The sequence below is a fragment of the Triticum urartu genome, chromosome 4A (genome assembly GCF_056163025.1).
Source record: "Triticum urartu cultivar PI428250 chromosome 4A, HENAU_Tu73, whole genome shotgun sequence".
In the NCBI taxonomy this organism is placed as follows: domain Eukaryota; kingdom Viridiplantae; phylum Streptophyta; class Magnoliopsida; order Poales; family Poaceae; genus Triticum; species Triticum urartu.
Window position 1 is genome coordinate 326,336,054 of NC_141876.1, and position 22,259 is coordinate 326,358,312.

Genomic DNA, 22,259 nt, shown 5'->3' on the forward strand with positions numbered 1-22,259 from the left:
CTATCATTTAATGCATCTAAGCATTTGATAAAATTTTGGGTTCACCACCCTGATCATATATGATTTATTTGCTACACTTTAAACATTTTAGGTTTGACTTTAGAAAACTTTTATCGTTTAACTTTATTTTAAGTTAGAATTCGAAAGGGACGTGATACACCGCAAGATTAACAACAGTAACCATGGTGATGTGGCATCATTATCGTGAGATTACTGTAGCCTAATTATCCGGGCGTCACAGCAGGTCACACACATATCAAGCAAATGGGTTCACAAGCTCACTAGTAGCAAATTAAAAATCAAAGCTTGTGACAACCCATGGTGAAGATAGAAAATAATAGGCTTGTCAAGACAAGCACGAGGACAACAAACTTCACCAAACATGAGTAAAGTAAGATGCAAAGAGGTAAGACACACACTCATACAACGAATGCTTCCACGGAGCCACCAAAGATATAAAAAGAGAACGAAACGGTGGACATGAAAGAATATGGATATCAACTAGAGATGTAACTTCTCTCACATGTATAAGATTCTAGGTAGATGACAATCATGGTGATATATATCAACAAAGAAGGATGTACACATGAAATAGTTGCAAAAGGAAAGAATAATATATCCAAACGGGAGTCAAAGGAAATACCAATGAGATCTTTGCTTGAAAGCATAGCACATGGCTTAATATTATCTTATTGTATATTAATGAACTCCAAACACACAACCATCAAAGACATCACAACTAGAAACAAGAGATCATTGTTGGGATGCTTTGAGAAAGGAAACAAGTATCACAGGAACGAGTCAAGAAATTCATGCCATGATGCAATCTACACAAGGTTGAGCCCATTGATACGTCTCCAATGTATCTATAATTTTTGATTGCTCCATGCTATATTATCTACTGTTTTGGGCTTTATTATCCACATTTATATTACTTTTGGGACTAACCTATTAACCGGAGGCCCGGCCCAGATTTGATGTTTTATGCCTATTTCAGTGTTTTGAAGAAAAGGAATATCAGACAGAGTCAAAACGGAACGAAATCAACTAGAGAAGTTATTTTTGGAAGGAAAGACACCTGATGAACTTGTACCCCGCGTCAGAAGATACAGGAGCTGCCCACGAGGGTGGGGGCGCGCCCACCCCCCTAGGGCGCGCCCCCCTGCCTCGTGGGGCCCCCGTGGCTCCCCTGATGTGCTTCTTCCGCCTATATAACTCCATGTGACCTAAAACTTCCAGAACGCAACATAGATCAGGAGTTCCGCCGCCAGAAGCCTCCGTAGCCACCGAAAACCAATCTAGACCCGTTCCGGCACCCTGCCGGAGGGGGCAATCCTTCTCTGGTGGCCATCTTCATCATCCCGGTGCTCTCCATGACGAGGAGGGAGTAGTTCTCCCTCGAGGCTGAGGGTATGTACCAGTAGCTATGTGTTTGATCTCTCTCTCTCGTGTTCTTGAGATGATACGATCTTGATGTATCGCGAGCTTTGTTATTATAGTTGGATCTTATGTTTCTCCTCCCCCTCTTCTCTCTTGTAATGAATCGAGTTTCCCCTTTGAAGTAATCTTATCGGATTGAGTCTTTAAAGATTTGAGAACACTTGATGTATGTCTTGCCGTGGATATCTGTGGTGACAATGTGATATCACGTGATTCACTTGATATATGTTTTGGTGATCAACTTGCGGGTTCCGCTCATGAACCTATGCATAGGGGTTGGCACACGTTTTCGTCATGATTTTCTGGTAGAACTTTGGGGCGAACACGAGAGCACGATCTCCGGATTTAGGGTGACAGCATGCAATGATTTAGTCAGGTCTCGCAGTGCGCCATCTGCGCGCGGCATGTCACATGTCACCATGATGGCATGGACAGGCATCAAGATGTTACAATTAAATGCAATGTGATTTAAACTCATTTAGAATGTACTAATACATGTTACATACATGTTACATAGTAAAGCATTCTGATGCATAGGTTGGACAAATGCTACTTGCTCTTGGGAAAACAAGAGAACTTGTCTTTTCTAATCCCTACCATTGCATACAGAGAACTGACACGGCATGTCGTGCTAGGTAGTCTCAATTTGTTGAAGGAATACACACCTCACCTAGTTGATTCCTTTTTTCATGACAAGAAACAGGGAACAAGGCGGGGAGTTAAGGCATCTAGTTTTCATAATGTGCCTAATACCATGTACGGAAGGAGTAACAACTTCGATGATATGGGAACACTATGTTGAGATTGATTAGGTAGGATTCCCCAAAACCAAATGAGGTAGATAGGGACCAAAGTATTTGTGTTCACATTTGTATTTTCGAAGTTGAAAAAGAAAGGAAAAGTTTTTAATGAACAATCACCCACAATTTAGGAGTTACTCCCTCCGTCCTCAAATAAGAGGATGCTTGGATCCAAGGGACTATTTTTAGTCTGACTAAAAATAGTCTCTTTTAGAGGCTAAAGTTCCAAACACCCCTGACTAAAGAGAGGCTAGGACTAGTTTTGAGGCTAAAAATTTTAGTTATAGGAAACCAACTAAAATATGTATTAGCCCTCTCTCCTCATTTAATTCCTCTCATTTAACACATGCGAATTCCAGATTGAAGGGTTTGGAGGATAATAAATGCTCAATAACTTGATTTTAGTCTCTTCAGTATTTGAATCCAAGCATGGATGAAGTTAGCAAGTTTTAGTCCCACTACTTTTAGTCATGGGACTAAATCATATCCAAGCACCCTCTAAGTGGGCGTTTAGCATTCAAATTTTGTTTCTTTCTTATCACACGAAAATCAAGACCAATAATCTTTGTACTTTCTACATGCACTTAGCTCATTGAAAATTAAAAAGGAGAGATTATGACTTGCACCTTCTTAATGCATTGTCTACTCCACTTCATAATGTCTTAATATTTCTATATTTCCACTTATTTGAGGACCAAGGGAGTATGTCAAAAAGCCCATGCAGGTTAATTTCCATCATTACCTCCCCACAAGCCCTTGTAGTTTCAAAAGTTAATATAATCTTGAAACAAGTTCATTAACCAACTGATCACCTCTCTCGCATTGTTATCTGCTATCACGTGTTCACACAAAATGTTGCCCAACTGAACAACGCAAATGCTACAGGCACGTCATGATATCAAACCCTGCATTTCCCTTTGGCACGCCAAGGAATCCAGCCATCGACACCTGGAGCCACACCACACGGCAACAGCTACAAAGGGGTCCGTGGACTTTAATGCCTCGTTCATCCCAATGGTTGCTTCTCTGGCTACTTTATGACCACTAGCTGCCATTAACCCATTTCTGCGGCAGGCAGTCTTTGCACGAGGTGAGGGCACCACAAACATAGTACATTTTCACATGTTTATTACAAGGGAGGGTGGTAGTCTTGGATGATCTATTTTTCACTTTAGCATTCTTTTTTCCATGATCCATCTGAACCCCTTCACAAGCAATACTCACCAACCCAAAAATTATTTTGGCCCGACCTCTACCAATTCAGGCTTTGCATAAATCATTTTTCATTACCTGTTATGGCATGTGGTTTTCTTATGGGCCCATGGTTTTCTTAGTCTGGTCCAGTTTTTACTTGTGTTGTTCGGTTTTCATGACCCAGACTGTGTCCCAAGAGAATTTGGACTCAGGAATGGTTATTTTACTGCAAAATCGTGTTCATTGGCACGCCGGTATAGAAGTGCTGAAGCTTCTACCCTGTTGATAGCAAACAAGGTAAGAGTCTTAGTTAAATGATGGGTTATTTCTGGAGCTGGTATTATTAAATAAGAAAATGGGTTGAAGTTCTTCAGTGATAAATTCCTCACCATCCTGGATGAACGACGAATCTGCCTGTTTGTAGTGCCCAATTCACCTTGTCGGTTCCTAGTGAGTTGGCGACAACATGAGTAACCCGATCGTCAATCTGGTTCGTGCACACTGCACCGAACTGCTCTGCAGTCTGCCAGAGAGGATGCAAGTGGGGGTTAGCCTCTCCAACAGGGAAAATCCGGCTAAAGACAATACGGCAGCCGGCAAGGATCCTCCGCTGCTCAGATGATAGTATGCTGCGCACATCAGCATCATTGAGGTTGGGATGAGAAAAGAAGTTTTGATGAATGCGCCCAATAACCTATTTCAAGAATGTGACAAGTCTGTCAGTATAATCAACTGTGTATTTCAGTTCTCAGGAGTTTACTTGAGGGATGGATCCATCATTACCGCCAACGAAGAAGCAAGAGTGCCATCCTCAGGCCTTTCATCACGATCAATTTCAAGAAGTGATGGTCCAGGAAGGCCAAATTGCCGTCTGCTGCAAGGGAAATAGGTGTATCTGCAGATAATTGTTTGAAAAGGACTTAGTAAGATGCACTTGCTATTAACTCACATCAGAGTAAATATTTGACAGAGATACATGCCTCTCTACAACAATCATATTGTTTTTGTTGTGGGGCCAGACTCTCACAGAGTCATCGATGATCACTACTGCAGATTCCATCCCCAATACCCCATCAAGATCTTTACTTTTTGGTACACGGTCATCGCTGTCAAATGTATCACCGTCACCACCTCTTGAGATGCCATCACCACCCCTTGAGATTACTCTCCCTGCAAACAGGGTTCCACTAGGATCAAGAACCTTAGCCATCTCAGTAGCATACAGCTTGTTCCCCATCGTGTACAGATGTAACTCGTAAAGCTTGCTCGCCTACAGCATAAAGCACCAAATACATCAACCTTCAACACGAAGTGGAAAATGCGTCCATGAGCGGTGATTGAGAAACCTAAAGACAACAAACCTTCTCGAGAAAATTCCATATTCCTGGTCTTAGTTTAGTCCACATTTGCATATGATGGAATCGGAACAGATGCCGCTCTGACCTTTCCCGGTCTTGTTCCTCTTTCTTCCGCAAAATCTCTTCATGAATAGGATCCACTTCTATAAACTGAATTATAAGTGCATACAATATTAGTGCACTTGACGAATAGTGAAACAATTTAAGTCTTAGGCTACAAAGTCTAATACCTTCGCAGAATTGAGGAGAGTGTGATCCAAATCAAGCACTAAACAAAGTTTCCTCGATGAAAACATCGTGTGCTGTTCCATGATCCGTCTTGCCCTTTCCTTCTGTATGAGAGCCTTCTGCTGGTCATCATAACCGTTGAGGAGATCATCAAGATCACCCCACTGGTTAGCTGGTGGCCTGGTACCAAGTGTTGTAGCAGGGGCAGCATTATTGGAATCATTCTGTCCAGCAGCTACTCTTGGATCTGCCCTATTTACGCTGACTAAACTTTCTTGAGGAGCAATGAGTGATGAAGCAGCTAACTGTGAATTAGAGACAGGATCGACCTTACTCGCGCTCATGGTGGACTGTCGAGCAATGCTGGATAATGAGACTGGTTGAGATGGCAACACAGTAGTCTGAAGTTGCTCTGCCAGTTGTTGACGGTTAATCAAATTGTCTTTGCTGTCCTGGAAGGCCGGCAGGGCGATACCATTGCTTTTGGCTTGATCAGAGTTCAGAGTATCGTTCTTCTGTGATGTGTTATTGTGGAGGACACGACGGGGATCACGCGCCTTCATACGTATTACTCCAGGGTCATTTTGTGAATTCTACAGCAAAACATATGGTCAGTACTTACAGTAAAGCCAGGAATTGGCACTAAAAGAAAAGAAAAAAGTTCATGTAAAAATATTGACACCGCATAACCTACAAGTTACTACAACCTCAGCATGAGCATTGTGATTTAAAAAATAATCTTCACTTAATATGCCTAAAAATATGTCACCAAACAAATCTAAGTCACTATAAAATAATATGATAGTGACATTCATCAGGGCTTTACCACAGAGGCTGTTTGCGATGTTGCTTGTGGCCTATAAGAAGGAATATGTGCAACTTCTGCGGTCTTCAGAGCATTGCCAGGTGGTATGACCATCCCAGCAGTGACATTATTGATCATGCCACTAGAGATGATACCTGAAGCAGGCTGAGGCTCTGATGCGGACCTCTTCTGATGTTCCATTTGAATCCAATGCATGAGCACAGTCGGGTTCACAGCAATGTCCTTTAACACTGCAGGCAATGAAACAATAGGAGCTGCACTGGTCTGTGGAACTGAATTAGGTTGGGAGGCTTGGAGAGTTCCAGTACTGTCTGGGATACTACTTACATTGCTAATAAGTTGACTACTGGTCCTAATACTAGGATTCCTGGCTGTCTTAGTTTCAAGCCCTGTATGCTTATTTGATTGAACCCTGTCACCTGAATAGGAGCTGATGTTACTTCCATCTCTACCAGGTGGTACCAGAATGTCTCTGGGACTCCCAGTACTCTCCCTAGCTCTTTTTAACACGGTTTCATCCATGAGAGGTTGGCCAGTTGCCTTGTGCTTCCGGCTATTATCTGATACAACACCCCCCAAGGTCCCATCTTTGGAAGCATTTGGCTCTGCCAAATTTACATGTATATTTGCATCTGCAGTACCACCAGAATCACGGTTCAAAAACCTGAGCCTTGGATCTCTACTTTTAGCTGAAGGCTTAAGAGCATGGCTGGGTCCTGAAACAGACTGTTCAATTTGTTTAGCATAACCTGGAGGACCACCTGCAAAACTGTCATTGCTGCTGATAACTGCACTAGGTCGGGAAGCAGGCATCAGATTCCCACTTGGCGGAGCAGACTTATTAGAAGCTGAAAAGCTTGAAACTTCACCAAATATATCACCTTCTTTGTCTCCAGATTTATCCCCATCATCAGATGGGGTTGGGCTTGGAAGATCATCACTTGCAAAGGTAGATGTCGGGCCATACTTCTGTCGGTACGAGGAAACATCCTTTAGCGCATCATTCACACATGGATAAAGAAAATTTTTCGAAGGATCAATTCTTTCCGCCGAAAAATATCTGTCAGGTGCCATTGGAAATACTCCAAACCCAATGGGCTTTGGCACAGAAAAAGGTGGGGCACTAACTCGGGTGGGTGAGGGTAAGCTGTTCTCGTCATAATCTGCATGAAGGTCCAACAAGGGGCTAACAATTCTATTATTCGCCGGTATCTCCCAGCTGGGGAAACTAGAGCCCCTAGGTGGATTTGCTGCTCCTGACTCGACTGGCAGTCTATCTGATGGAACCTGTCCAGATGGAACAACCACATTCACTGTTTTGGTGCTACAATTGGAACCGGCATTGTCTTCTCCATCTACAAAAACTAACTGTCTCACACGACTATCGAGCTGTCCACAGAAAAGAAACAGAAAGTTAGCATTCGAGCACAACCTACTCGCTCATGAAGCCCCACGAGCTACAAAAAATGCAAACCTCATCTCGCTGGTTGAGTGCCAGCATGTCTGAATATCTGTTCTTTATGTGAAACAGCAGCCTAGCAATTGAAAAGGGACCAATTGGTTATAAGATAACAAGTCAGTTTTAATCAATACTAAATGATTAGCAAAAGATGACTTATATTTACTTCAACAGCATGTTCTTGTTCTGCTCCCTCTTCGGCATCGCATATGAATTAGCTACCTACAACAATGAAAACGATGTGAGCACTATGGTTTGCCAGTTTGGAAAGGAAACAATCCAGCAGTCCGCCTTACAGTGGTGATGGTGTCGATTCCAACAAAAGCCTGTTGCACAAGAGCATCAAGCATAGGCATCGGGCTACCGCTCTCTGGGAACAGCGGCTTAAGGCTCTCAAAGCAAGACCGCAGGCGGGCACACGAAGCCTCAAATGACCTACAACACAACATTAGTAACTTATATCTCTCAGAAACTGAATCAAACATTATCCTAGCCATGAAACATGAGTACATACTTCTCAGCTTCCTCAATGGAAAGCCTCTCAAGCTCCTCCAGTATACTCCCCACGCGCTGGTCAAAATCCAGCTCATCAGCCGCCTCAACGGCCAAACGGGTCTGCTCCATGTCCACTGACTCTGACTTGTCCTGCGCATCAGAGTCCAAGTCGATGGTCTCAGGCTGCTTAATTGGAGGGGAAGTGGACTGTACGGCCTCCCCCTCCTCAATCTCGCCCTCTTCCTTCTCCTCGTCCGAGGTGTCGACGAGGTGCTCTACCTCGTCCTCGTCGGCAGCAGGCCGCGGAACGAGAGGCTTGTTCTGCACAGCCTGCGCCCAAGCAAAGCTGTGGAACGCCGGTGCATAACTCCGGGACATGGTGTACCCCATCCAAACCCTAGATCTCTGCGACGACGCCGACGGAGCAGCGGTGCCACTGGACGACTCCTTAAAGTCGGCGGCACTAATTTCTTCCAGCGACTCTGAGGAGTCCCCATCGGACGTCTCCCCGCCGCCACCGGCGGTGAAGACGTCCCCCCCAGGCGCGACCACCGCCGACCGCGGGCGCTCCCTCGTCATCAGCACGACCAGCCAATCCTCGTCCTTGGGCGTGAGAGTCACGCGCATGTGCCGTCCGCGGCGAGCACCTCTGGCGATGGGCGCGCCTCCCAGGTCTCGTTCTACGCAGTCAAATCTGGCTACCCGGAGCTGAATCCGCAGCTCCCTGTGGCGCCGACCGATCCAGCAGCCGCCGAATCACACCAATGGATCAGAGCCCCGTCAGAATGGGGAGACCGCCCACCGGATTTCGCTGGATCGGAGATGCGAGGGTAGACGAAAAGACAGCGCGGCGCCGGATTTCGGGGAGACGGGGAGGGGCTCGTGAGGCTTTTGCAGAAACTTATACCGAACCCAAGTTTTAATCCGACCGTTTGTGTTTGATTTCCACGGTCGGGATATGTGGACGTGTAGTGTCAAGGTTGTGGCTTCGTGAGGATGGGGGACTCTTTTTTTTTCTATATCTATACTATACTTCTATCTATACTAGTGTTAAAAGACCAAAGGTGATTTCCCCTACATCCACACGAGAAAATGCACACAGGATAACCCTAGACGTCCGATCAAACCCACTTACTACCATCCAACTGTCCACGTTTCATCAACCATACTACAACCAGATCGACGGTTGTAAGCAAATGTTCTGCCAGCAGACTCCCACGTCCAGACTCCTACACATCCCCACGATAACACCTCCTTCCAGCGAATAAACAGAATTTCCGGGATCAACGCCACCACCACGCCACGAACCTCGCGTCGGCACGCCGCCTCGCCGTCCTCGCTCCGCCCCGTCGTCCTCACTCCGCCCCGCCACGCCGCCCTCGCCAGACGACCCTCGCCCCTGGTCTCCGCGACATCCTCGACCCGCCTTGCAGCCCTAACTCTCCTCAGTACGTCGTCGTCACCACGCCGCCCTCTCCCCCGGTGTCTGCGACGTCCTCGACCCGGCGCACTGCCTTACCTCCGGTGTCATCACCACGGTGGCGACCAACATCTCCAAAACATCTAACGGACCTGCGAGTGCACAGGTTAGATCAATTGAATTTGCACGTCTTTTGGTCAGACATAAGACAAAGGAAATTGCTCTTTTAATCTGACAACCTATAATTTGATACTTACAGTACATAATGATTTGCATAGCAAACTGAGTTGAGGCACGGTTCAGTAAGTGTTTCACAACAGGAGCCATTGAGAAGACAATATGTCCGGATCTCAGCATAGTTGGGTACGTACTCCCTTTCAGGACCTGACGAACAACGACAGTTCAGGTAAATACAGATATCACCTACTCTTAGCAACTAAGATCATGTAAGTACCGACTATGTCATTGCCACGCAGGTCAAAAAACAGATCCAAAAGAACTAAAGAGACAGAGGGAAAGGGAAAGGTATGCACTAAACAGGGATGCAATATTGAAAAAAAGAAAGGAGGCAAGGGATCGTAAGAAAGCTATGCCCGCTATTTCAAATGGAACGAACACTCCATCTAAGCCACCCGTGGCCATGTCGCCTGGTTACTCAATTTTCTCTGCTCTTTATCATACATTTCATTAATGATATCTAAATTCTTGTTAATTAAAAGTCACTTTGGACAGGTTCTGACACTGTGGGGATTCCCAATGCACAGTCTACTATCACCCAGCAACGACACACACGAGTTGTGGAAGGTCATGTGTTCTCCTACATCCAGGCGACATGCGGCTTTTGTGTGTCAGCAACTGACTTTAGTAATGCAATTTTGATGCAGGCATACCTATTGATGTGGTAATGAGTGATCAGACTCCACTTCATGGTCCATGTTCACTAACAACACCAGATGTTGTCGTCTCTAACAATGAAAATGTTAATACTATCAACTCTGCCATTGAGTCCTCCCAACTGACTGTGTTACGACCGCCACTTCAATCCTACAGATGCAACAGTTCATATGGTAATCATTTCTGGCTCATATTAACTATCATACATAATTCAGACATACATAGTACATAGTATAAACGTGTGTTGCTCATGTTGTCTTGAACCTAATTCACACTGACTATACAGAAGCAAAACAAGCACTGAAGAGGCAGAGGGAAAATGCCCGGTATGAGCAACATAAAGAAGAGATATTGCAAAGCCTACGTGACAAACGTCGTGCAGCCAAATCTACAGTAGTGCTTACAACTGGAGAACAAAACCAATCTGATACAGGTGATGCCAGCTACATGATACATTGTATATCTTATCTTTGATTTCCTAACAGAGATTCACTCAAGGTTTCTGTAGCTGATGAAGATTGTGATTGGCTACACACAAATGATACATACCTGATACAAAACATTGGAAGAAGGATGAGGCGAGACACAACATACTCACTGCGTTGTCACGTGGGCACCATCCTGTCGACAATTATAATGGTGCTTTAATTGACTACATATTGGTTCATACCTTGAATTAATCGCTGATACTTGCCCATTTTGCAACATATGCTGTCAGGCAACGACCATGCCGATGATGCATATGGAATACTGGAGCCCGATGACAACACAACAAATATGGATGGTACACATTAATGCACTTACGGTCCTATGTTTAGTTTAGGAGATCTTATAATTATTACAAACTAAATTTTGTCTACTATAGACTGCTTGGGAGGTGAAAACCACATGTTTGAAACTGAATATGTTGAGCCTGATGAAGAAGCTAGGATGTTAGCCCACCAAGGTACCTTGTTGCTATCATGAGTTTCCATATATAATATAATACTGTCTTTTCGTGGCGTGGCAATATATTAATTAATATTCATATTCCGTTCTAGATGTTGACTTTGAATCCTACCGAGTTGAACAATGTCACACTGATGGAACACCCACAAATGATCCTCATGATACGGTTTACATTAAACTTCCCAAAAATCACCACGTCCTTAGAAAAGTTAGGGACTGCCTCCACTGTGGAGCATTGTAGTTTCAATACGAGGGACCTGCATTTTGTTGCAGAAAGGGGAAAGTAGGTTTATTTAGTCCCGAGGTCCCGAACGAGTTGAAACGGTTGTTCACAAGTCAAGGTGATGATGATGCTAAACATTTTCGAGACAATATACGGTATTTCAACTCTCACTTCTCATTCACAAGTCTTGGGGTCACCCTTGATCGTCGAGTAAGCACTGCAGCAGGAACCGGCGTATATACCTTTCGTGCATGTGGGGGGTTGTACCACGCTCTTGATGAGCTGGTGCCGGCTGATAATGGCCCTAGGCATTTGCAGCTCTATATTTATGATACAGATCATAACTTGGTGCACAGGACTAAGAGGTCTCCAGATCTAGATATAGATCTCATACGGAAAATTCTGGGAATACTAGAGCAAAACCCTTATGCACAGGCTTTCAAGAGCCTTGGGTCTGTTCCGAATCTAGATGAGTACAAGATCTCACTGAACACAGATATCAAGTTGGATCAACGTAGGTACAATGCCCCAACGACTTCTCAGGTGGCAGCGATATGGGTTGAAGGGAGCGACCCACAAAATTGTTTTGACAGGAGTGTTGTCGTACATGCCAAAAAAGGAGACCGACCCCTCTATATTAGAGCGTACTATGGCTGCTATGACCCATTGTCATATCCACTGTTTTTCCCACATGGGGAGACTGGTTGGAATCGTTGGATGCCGTATGTTCAGACCCCCGATGACACCACCCAATTTCCAGTGCATAATTCTGGACCGCAAGAAAACCAGACCTCTGATTTACATACAGGTATGATGTTCATTATTAATTTGTTATATTCGCGGCAAATGTTGTTCAATTCTTTTTTTATCGAGCGTGTCCCAATTGACAGTATGGTTCAGTCATCATCAATTTATGATACTATTTTTTATTAAATATTTTTGATATTAATCATAACAAAATTTCTTTATCGTCAAGGTCATCTTGTGGTCTCTAGATGTTAAATTACATGGAGTACTTCACAGGAGATAGTTTGTCCGACACTCCCGAACAGGTATATTTTGCATCGTATCATGATATTAAGTATTTCATGTTGTACCATTATTTAGAAACTAAGTCTTATTACTACTTCACTTTAGGTTCACATGACAGATTTTTTTAGAACAAAATTAGCTGTCATTTTAGTCGACTCGGAATTCAATGATGACGATATAAGAAACCGAGACTTGGATGATGATGAAACCAACACGGATCCTTCTGATTGTATGATTGTTGAAAGACCTCCTAGCAAACCTAACGCATCAGGCTCATCGTCACAAGTTGAGCTCATCTCGCAATCTTTTATCCTTTCGCCGTCTGTCACTCCAACAAACGACGATTTAATAGATGAACTTTGCTTGTTCATCAGCATGGTTGATGATGTCCCGATGCTAGAGTAAGACACATTTTTGCAGTTCATTTTTGTTTGTAATAAACTATTACTCTTGTATAATGACAGAATTCCCATTTCACAGGAGCGAATGGGTGAAAAGCTCTCAGCCTTACCCTATTAGTTTAAACTTGAGACAATTAAAGAACATATTGAAAAATGATGAGTACATGGATGCTGATTGTTTTAACATGGCTGTGAGGATACTAGCGTGCCACGACGTCCAGCTTGCTAGAGACGTCCCAGTACACTATATGGATCTACGATTCTGTGTAAGTTATTTTAATCATTTTACATTCTGCCTCGTTCTACTAATATTTTCTTACAATATTGTAGTCCATGTCCCACTATGCATGAGTCCCAAGTCATCGTGACGGTATGGACATTGCTATGTTGGCACAATTGTTTGATAGCTGGCCTGACAGTAATGAGTATCATATCTCAGAATGTGATACGGTAAGATTTAAATTTAAATTTATTGTTTTTTTGTGCTTAATGAATGATAATGATTGATGTATTTCTAAATGCATGTATCATTGTAGATTTTATTGCCTCGTGATATTCTTGGGTTATTTTTATTGTTTGTCTTGGACCAACATAAAAAAGTTGTATCTATTTTGGACCCGCTTTCAATACCCACTTTTGGAAAGCATATACTTGAAACTATGGCCAACAATCTAAACCTTGCACTCCAAGCTGCAAACCCTGCCTTCAAGGACAACATTTTGAAATGGGGATGCAAAGTTCCTGCTGTTCCCACAAACTCATATGGGTACGAATCTTGTTAATACATCATAATCTTACTTGATTCATTCAACTTGCATGTAACATTTCATACATGTAGTCCCCTGTCTGGTTATTTGGTTTTTAATTTAATGCACTCATGGCACGATGGGACGCTATATTTTCCAGTACCCAAGGTAAGTATTGACATCATGCTCATTTCTACACATGATACACATGTTTTTTAATAACAATGTTATATAATGCATATGTAGGATGATTTTGAACTGAGGAAGCGTTTTTTGGTTCATATTTTGAAGTATGAAGAGAATGAAGTTTTAAACAATATCCCGGTCTTAGAACGAAGCATCATAGATCGGATCAAAAGATGGACCTTCCAGAGAGGATCATCATCAAATAATGATTACTAGATAATGTTCCTTAGTTGTCATTTTTAAGTATTTTTAAGTATACTTGAAACTATGTCATTGTTAATTTTATGTGAAGACACGTGTATTGGTCGTGTGTTACATGCACGGGTTTTTTCATTTTGTTTTTTGGAATTTTGGGATCACAACATTTCAACAATGGAAGTCTTTCACCGATCAAACAAGACTTATGACTTAATCTAAAATAAATTATTGCATTCAAATCATTGGGCGTGACACGCATTTAAATGTTCTGGTAAAAACATAGGTGAAAGTTCATGTTTTTACTGTACTTTATTAGGATATGTGCGTTGCACGTGCACGTTTACTAGTATTACCTAATAATCGACGGTACCGGTACGCCGGCTCGCGCTTTTCCCTCCTGCTTTCCTACTTGTGTTCGGCATTACTCGTGATATCCAACGTTAGATACTTTCTCCGTCTTCCTAAAGAATTTACTCCGCAGCTAAAAAGAAAGAATTTACTCTGTATATTTTTTTCTGAACATCAGTACAGACACAAGCGCTCATATACACGCGCATACACGCACCCCTATGAACGCACGCACGCACACCCTACCTCTATGAGAACCAGGATTTGAACCCTGGTGGGCTGGGGATACCACTGTCCCTCTAACTATCCAACCACAGGTTGGTTCGCAATTTACTCTGTATATAGGAAGTACAAGTACTCCCTCCGGCCCAAAATTATTGTGTCTAGACTAGACAAATTTAAGACAAGAATTTTGAGACGGCTCTCTAAGTAAAATCCAGATATTAAGATAGTACTCCCTCCGGTCCTTTTTACTCTGCATATTAGAATTCTTTGAAGTCAAACTTCACAAAGTTTGACCATATTTATATAAAAATATATTAACATCTGCCATGCTAAAGTTATATAATATGAAACTTTAAGTCATGACACATCTAATGGTATTGATTTCAGATTGTGAATGTTGGCACTTTTTTCTATAAAGTTGGTCAAACTTTACGAGGCTTGACTTCAGTCAAATCTTATATGCGAACTAAAAAGGACCGGGGGGAGTATTAATCATGGTTTTAATGAATATATATCGTTATTTTTACCTAATAATAAGGGTCTGCCATGTCACATCTAGATGTGAGATAATACCTCACATATAATGTCCCGCCACCCTCTAAAAACTGCCCCCATGGCCTATTTGCTTCCGATCCCCGCACCCACCCACGTAGACACTTGTTTGTAGGTGTCATCCTATATTGTTTTGTCCCTCATCACCCCACCTCACCTAGCCCAACTACCCCCACCTCCCGGGCCTTGTTTGTTGGGATTTTTTTTGCCTTTTTGTTCGGTTTCCAGGAAAATAGGCATGGACTTTGTTTGTTCAAAAAAGCACTTAGCTTGCTTCCAAAAGAAGTTTGGGTGGCTGGGAAATTAACACCCAGACAGGGTTTATGCAGCTTTTCTGTGTACTTTACAGCTGGCCACCCCATCCCACCCTCCTCTTCCCTTCGTCCTCCACCCTCCAAATCAACCCCAAAACCACCCACCTACTTCCCCCACACACAACCGTCATGGATGAACAACAAGACTGTAATCTTTTTCTGTCGGTAAGGATTGCACCAGAGCACCTTCTACTTCTAATAGGAGAAAGAAGGCAGTTGCAGAAGAAATCATGACGGGCATTGGCGGCTTTTACCAGGGTGAGTTCATATTTTGCCCCCCTCCTTGTAGATCCTCTGGGTAACCTTGTAGATGCTTTGTTATGCTAGATATTAAATTCTGCTTGAATCCAACTCATCTTTAACCTCTCTCTTTTCCATCTTTTGATGGGAGAAACAAACATATGCTGGTCTATAGAAAAAACACATAGCAGTAGGTTGTCGTCAGTTCAGAGATTTGTTGTCTTGATCTTTGGATCAAAAAAACAAAGCTAAGAAGCCCATATGTATATGATAAGACGGACAAAATTTTGGTGGTGTGCCAATAAATAAGTACTCCCTCCGTTCCTAAATATAAGTCTTTGTAGTGATTTCATTATGAACCACATACAGATGTATATAGATGCATTTTAACTATAGATTCACTCATTTTGCTCTGTATGTGGTCCATAGTGAAATCACTCCAAAGACTTATATTTAGGAACGGAGGGAGTACATGTCAGTGTATTGTAGTGTCGGAAAATTTAATGTAGAGTCATAGACTAATCACGCAATAAAGTCTGCAAAATGACTGTCTTTTACATGGTTGAGAATGATTATTATATTCAGAGTGGGGGAATGCATAATGAGAAAATGGCCATAAGCAATCACATTCATAGTTCCATCCATACAATCTGCTGACTGGAGTAATTGACAAACAAACTTAACTTGTTAGGGATTGAGAAAAAATGATGATTTTGTAAATGAAACACTCTATTCTCAAGTAAAAAAGAGAGAAAGAACTTTTAAACTAACTTCAATCACAGTGTGTTCTGCATGTTGACAGGAAATCCAAAAAATGTTCATATAACTGATAAGAAAAAATAGGAGCATATAATTGTGGTTTGCATGTTTTAAGGTAAAATAGTGTGTGTCATGTGGTGGTTCACTCCTACATTTGATAAAAATCTTTAGGCGGAAAAAAGAAGCAGCTACAACTTTGAATCTTCACATACAGAACACAAGCATAAACTTTTTGAATATCTATTCCAAAAGAAGTTTTGATTCATTGTAACATTGCATCTGCACCAAATGAAGATATATATGCAGGCGACTACATTGGGACTCGAGTATGATTCGGCTTTAAAAATATGATTCAGGACACAAATGTAGATAAACTTACGTGTATGTTTTGATTGCAGCATGTGCGCTCTCAATACCTAGGAATGGTTTTTGACCCAAGCCTTTTTCAGTTGCAAAGCAATGGAGCTAATTTTCTGCAGGTGATTCCACCTTACTCATTCGCCTATCAAGTCCATGAGTTTGGAACATCATCAAATCCTCTGGCTATTGGGAGTAAAAAATCAATTCCGGTGACTGGACAACATGATGTCCCTTTTGCCCAGCAGAAACAAGATGTAAGTAAGTTATTGTTTCTCCGCAGTATTTAGTTGATATGAACTGTATCTAACTGAAAATTTGAACCAAGAAAAACAAAAAATGCAGGCATTGGTGTTGAGTCAAGGCTTCGGCATGAACATGTCATACACACAAATGCTACTTGCCACTGACTCTGAGGTTTGAACTACCGAGAAAAAATATTTTGTTATCCATATAAAAAAGTACTTGTTTTAGGATAGTTTCTTTTGTCTTGTGCAGGCTGCTTTTTTTGGTTCACCACACACAGATCGATATCTCGTTGGTCCTGAGGTATGATCACAAACTGAAAAAATGCAAAAACACGAGGAAAAATAAAAAAGTGTTGGAACAAGCTTATCTGAAAATAATTATGATAAAAAGACCAATCATTTTTGCGAAAAACATGTATGTTGGATAAGAATTTCTTATTGTTGTTTTTAACCAACAAAATTTGCAGAATGAGACATTCATGGTAACTGGGCGGAACTCAAGGTTAAGTGAGCAAGTTGACATGGACATCCCTGTGTCAAGCAACTATCTTGAACACAATGGTGTTGTTAACTGGGAAAACAACCAGACAAATTCCTTGGAGGCTGGTTCGTCCGTGCAAGCTGTAACACACTACTGCAGGATGCTGCTAACGCGACACTACGATCAGAGACCCATCGATGAAACTGGGTGCGATGCAATAATCATAAACGGTGGTGTAAAAAACCGTCAAAAAGGTGCAAAATGTTTACGATGGAGGATGCATCAACCGGGTTTAGATTTTAGTTGAGTGTGCGATGCAGGGCATACATTTCAGTTCAATTAATTGTTTGCGATGAGGAGGAACAAAAGAAACGGGCAGCCAGATGAAGGTGTGTGCGACATACAATATACGGTTCACTCGGATGAACTATTTGTGATTAGGCAACACAAAAGAAACGGTCAGCCAGATCAAGATGTGTGCAATATACGGCATGCGGTTCACTTGAATGAACTGTTTGTGTTGAGACAAGAGAACAGAAACAGTTCAATATATCAAGATGTGTGTGATACGCGGCAAACAGGTCTGGAATTAGAAATGTGTGCGAAGACCGATAATAATACGGACGATTGCTTTTAATAAGACGTATGTGATATGCTCTGTCTACACAACATCTATTGGCCATTGGACTCGAGGTCCTTGTTTTTTAACACATGTTAAAGAAGGTCTACCGCATTACTTTTTGACAATGTGTGATACGTGGCATATAGTTGATTCATCCGACCTGTTTGTGATGGAATAAGTTGTGTGTGTTGTGGGCAAATGCTTGCTAGTATTCAACTGTTTGCGATTGATGAATTTATCACCGACGGGTTCCCCAGTGTGGTTCGTGTTCATCTGATCATCATCTATTTCTTGTGCTAGCTCGATGTTCCTTCTATGCTAAGTTTCTATTAATTGATGGTGTTTTATGAACATGCCACCATTTCCCGCCACCCAGCGATATTTCACATAAACCTAGGCAACGCGCGACGCACGGAGGCGACAAGCGCAGCCTGTAGCACATCCACCTTTTCCAAGCATGCCAACCCACAAAAGCACCACCTCTACCATCAACCTCGTCGACGAGGAAAACGAGCAGGCGCCACAGCCCGTCGAGGCTGAGGAGCTCCCCGGCAACGCGATGGACGACGACGTGATGCGCATCACCGCCAGGGTTGAGCAGACCTTTGGCGCATGGCGCTTGAGCGCCGCGGATCAAGATTGGCATGTCAGCACCAACAGGCTGCAGCTCGCCGCACAAAATGATCGATGGCGCGCCGCAGAGCAAGCTAGGCGCGTCCGCACCGATAGGCTGCGGCTCGCCGCAGAGTGAGAGGCACGCCGCGCCGCACAGTAAGAGCGGATCCATCGGAGATTGCCTGCTGTCGACACGGCGTCGCGGCTGGGTACACATCCCGTTAGTATCCCATTCCTCGCCAGGAGTGGGCAGAGGCCCTCAGCGCCGTACTTGCACCAGAGGCTGGCCGCGCCGTACTTGCACCGGACGCCCGCCACATTGTTTGCATGGGTCGCGTCGTTCGCCTTGTCCGCGGCCCGCTAGATGCCAATGCGCTGGTCCGTAGGCTCGACCGCCTCCTTGGCCCAGGTGTCCACCTGGGCGCAGTAGAGGAACATGGCCGTCGCATCCTTGAGCTGGTGATCTCTGATGAAATAGCCAACTTGGAGCTCGAGATCACGCTCCATATGTACCGCGAGCGTGTCGATCGCTTGGACGAATGCCTGTATGAGTTCAGGCAGAGCCAAGAGCTACCGTAAGCAAGGGCTGCTGGTCATGGTCTCGTGGACGCGTTTTATTTTTTTGAGTCTTTTCGACGTGGATAGCTATGTATTCACATTAATCATAGTATTGCTCTGTTTATTCCTCTGTTTTCAATGTGTGTACTCTGTTTTCCGTTCTTATATGTTCTGTTTTAATGTGTGTATATACGCTTTCCATTCTGTATATGTGGATGATAACAACTAGATTCAAATTAGTAAAAAACAGATAGAAAATGGAATTCATAATATATATATATATATATATTAATTGTTCATTAGCTCATTAAAGAATATATATATATATATAATATCATCACATATACGTGATGATAATTAACTACTAGGTACAATGCATAAAATTGAAAACGAACAATAATAAAACTAATAATCCCTCCTAGGCCAGTATTCCGGCAGCCCCTCGCCAGCAGCTCCCTAGTGCGTGGCGTCTTCCTAGTGCGGAGGCAGTACTCCGCTTCCTCCGCCTCGCAGCGCTTGACGTACCGATCTGCCTCTTGTTGGCGGACATGCGCGAACGATCTTGCCATTTCGTTGGGCGCCCACCGGAGCTCCCCGTCAGTGGCACGCTGGAGCTTATAGGCCCACCTCTACGTAGCGACGAGGCACCCAGCGCCTAAGACCTTCATCGCGATGTACCCGTCTTCGTACACCTCCTCCGCATGACGATGCGCCCGCCCCCAAAGTTCCGCCGCCTCCTTTTTCCATGCGGCATCAGGGGCTTCAAAGGCCGCCTGGTACCTAGCTTCCTCCGCCGCCATCTCCTTCTTGAACGCCACTTGCCTAGCTTTCTCAGCCGACAACAGCGACTTCCACGGACAAAGATTGTACTGGCCCCAAAACCAATCCAAAGTTGGGGGTCCGGCGCAACCTCGTCCGGCGGCGCGTAGGGTTCCTCGTCGCTGCTATTCGAGTGAGCGTCCTCGGGGATCGGCGACTCCTCATCGGCGTGTGGGCAGACCGGTGGCACCATGGCAGAGATATGAGAGAGAGAGAGGGCGACCGAGTGGAGGATGTAGATGAGAATGCAGGCGGGACAACGTGAGCAAGGTAGTATTTATTGGCGGCCGGAATCTAGATCAACGGGAACAGTACACACGTTGGTCGCCGAAATTTACGAGTACTGTAGTTTGAATTACACACGATTCTCGCAGCATAATCCATGTGTGAACATAATAGCTGACGGTTTCCAATACAGAACCGTGTCTAATTAATTATCCCCGCCACTCACCTACCAAACCTCGAGCCGCAAGATAGACTGCCAATCGTGTGGGGGCCGGTTGTCTTGCCAGATCTTTACATTTTCTTTTTTGAACACTAGATATTTACATCGTCTGATGATTTTCTAACTCGCACATAAGTACACAAAAATATGATTTTTCAAACCATTATGGTTATCCGTTGCATGTAGACATAGTTCAAATTTGAATTACGGTCATTAAATGGCTAGAAAATTACTTAAATGTATTTAAAAGGTCAAATGACCCCTAAAATTTTCCAATTTTTCACATGACAGTTGTATTAGTGCATGTTAAACATAGAAAAAAATGGAAGGCCGTAAGAGGAAGCTATCTCCCGTTCGTCATCAAACATGCATTGTTCCCTCTCGGAACCACGAACCTTCTAGTGAGTTGCTCCGGTTTGTGAGGGGTGTGTGTCCAAACTTTCGTCAAATAGGCCAATTTTTTTACCACATCATCTTGGTGGCATGACATTACATGAAGCAAGGTTTCATGTTTTACTGAACATTTTTTTATTTTTTGGAATTAAAATGCCATGGCACTCCATGCATGTGCCCATGCCGTGAGACCAATATATTTGAAAATTCCTTCTATTTTATTGCACATGGAATTAACTCGCACACAAGTACACAAAAATGATTTTTCAAACTGTTATGGTTAGCCGTTGCATGTAGATGTAGTTCAAATTTGAATTACGGTCATTAAATGGCTAGAAAATCACTTAAATGTCTTTAAAAGGTTAAATGACCCCTAGAATTTTCCTAATTTTCACATTTTAGTTGTAATAGTGCACGTTAAATGTAGAAACAACTTGAAGGCCGTAAGAGGAAGCTATCTCCCATTCGTCATCAAACATGCATTGTTCACTCTCGAAACCACGACCTTCTAGTGAGTTGCTCCGGTTTGTGAGGGGTGTGTCCAAACTTTCGTCAAACATGCCAATTTTTTTACCACATTATCTCGGTGGCATGACATTACATCGAGCAAGGTTTCATGTGTTTCTGATCATTCTTTAATTTTGTGGAATTAAAATGCCATGGCACTCCATGCATACATATGCATGTGTCCATGTCGTGAGACCAATATATTCGAAAATTCCTTCTAATTTACTGCACATGAAATTAACTCGCACACAAGTACACAAATATGATTTTTCAAACCGTTATGGTTAGGCGTTGCATGTAGATGTAGTTCAAATTTGAATTCTAGTCATTAAATGGCTGGAAAATCACTTAAATGTCTTTAAAAGGTCAAATGACCCCTAGAGTTTTCCTAATTTTCATATTATAGTTGTAGTAGTGCATGTTAAATGTAGAAAAAATTTGAAGGCCGTAAGAGGAAGCTATCTCCCGTTCGTCATCAAACATGCATTGTTCCCTCTTGGAACCAGGAGCCTTCTAGTGAGTTGCTCCGGTTTTGTGAGGAGTGTGTGTCCAAACTTTCATCAAACATGCCAAAATTTTACCACATCACCATGGTGTCATGACATTACATCAACTAAGGTTTCATGTGTTTCTGATTTTTTAATTTTTTTGAAATTAAAATGCCATGGCACTCCATGCATACATATGCATGTATCCATGTCGTGAGACAAATATGTTTGAAAATTCATTGTAATTTACTGCATATGGAATTAACTCGCACGCAAGTACACAAATATGATTTTTCAAACCGTTATGGTTAGGCGTTGCATGTAGATGTAGTTCAAAATTTGAATTATGGTCATTAAATGGCTAGAAAATTACTTAACTGTCTTTAAAAGGTCAAATGACCCCTAGATTTTTCCGAATTTTCATATTACAGTTGTAGTAG

At 42.9% G+C, this 22,259-nt stretch overlaps 2 protein-coding genes and 2 pseudogenes across 2 annotated transcripts; 3 read left to right on the forward strand and 1 right to left on the reverse strand.

Annotated features, from left to right (window-relative positions):
- Nucleotides 1-2,996: 2,996 nt before the first annotated feature.
- On the reverse strand, nucleotides 2,997-8,724 carry LOC125551242 (C-terminal domain phosphatase-like 3). The gene is made up of 11 exons (XM_048714397.2): nucleotides 7,820-8,724; nucleotides 7,602-7,740; nucleotides 7,472-7,527; nucleotides 7,321-7,381; nucleotides 5,847-7,235; nucleotides 5,023-5,613; nucleotides 4,796-4,942; nucleotides 4,415-4,704; nucleotides 4,218-4,329; nucleotides 3,824-4,128; nucleotides 2,997-3,713 (listed from the first exon to the last, which is right to left on the reverse strand). The coding sequence occupies exons 1-11, from the start codon at nucleotides 8,425-8,427 to the stop codon at nucleotides 3,653-3,655; spliced, it is 3,759 nt and encodes a 1,252-aa protein (XP_048570354.2). The 5' UTR covers nucleotides 8,428-8,724; the 3' UTR covers nucleotides 2,997-3,652.
- Nucleotides 8,725-9,860: 1,136 nt separating this feature from the next.
- LOC147975734 (uncharacterized) lies at nucleotides 9,861-12,112 on the forward strand (annotated as a pseudogene).
- Nucleotides 12,113-12,280: 168 nt separating this feature from the next.
- Nucleotides 12,281-13,866, forward strand: LOC147975735 (uncharacterized; annotated as a pseudogene).
- Nucleotides 13,867-16,515: 2,649 nt separating this feature from the next.
- On the forward strand, nucleotides 16,516-18,119 carry LOC147975736 (uncharacterized). Its single transcript, XM_087519669.1, has 4 exons — nucleotides 16,516-16,900; nucleotides 16,989-17,060; nucleotides 17,142-17,192; nucleotides 17,359-18,119. The coding sequence occupies exons 1-4, from the start codon at nucleotides 16,709-16,711 to the stop codon at nucleotides 17,677-17,679; spliced, it is 636 nt and encodes a 211-aa protein (XP_087375795.1). The 5' UTR covers nucleotides 16,516-16,708; the 3' UTR covers nucleotides 17,680-18,119.
- Nucleotides 18,120-22,259: the final 4,140 nt, after the last annotated feature.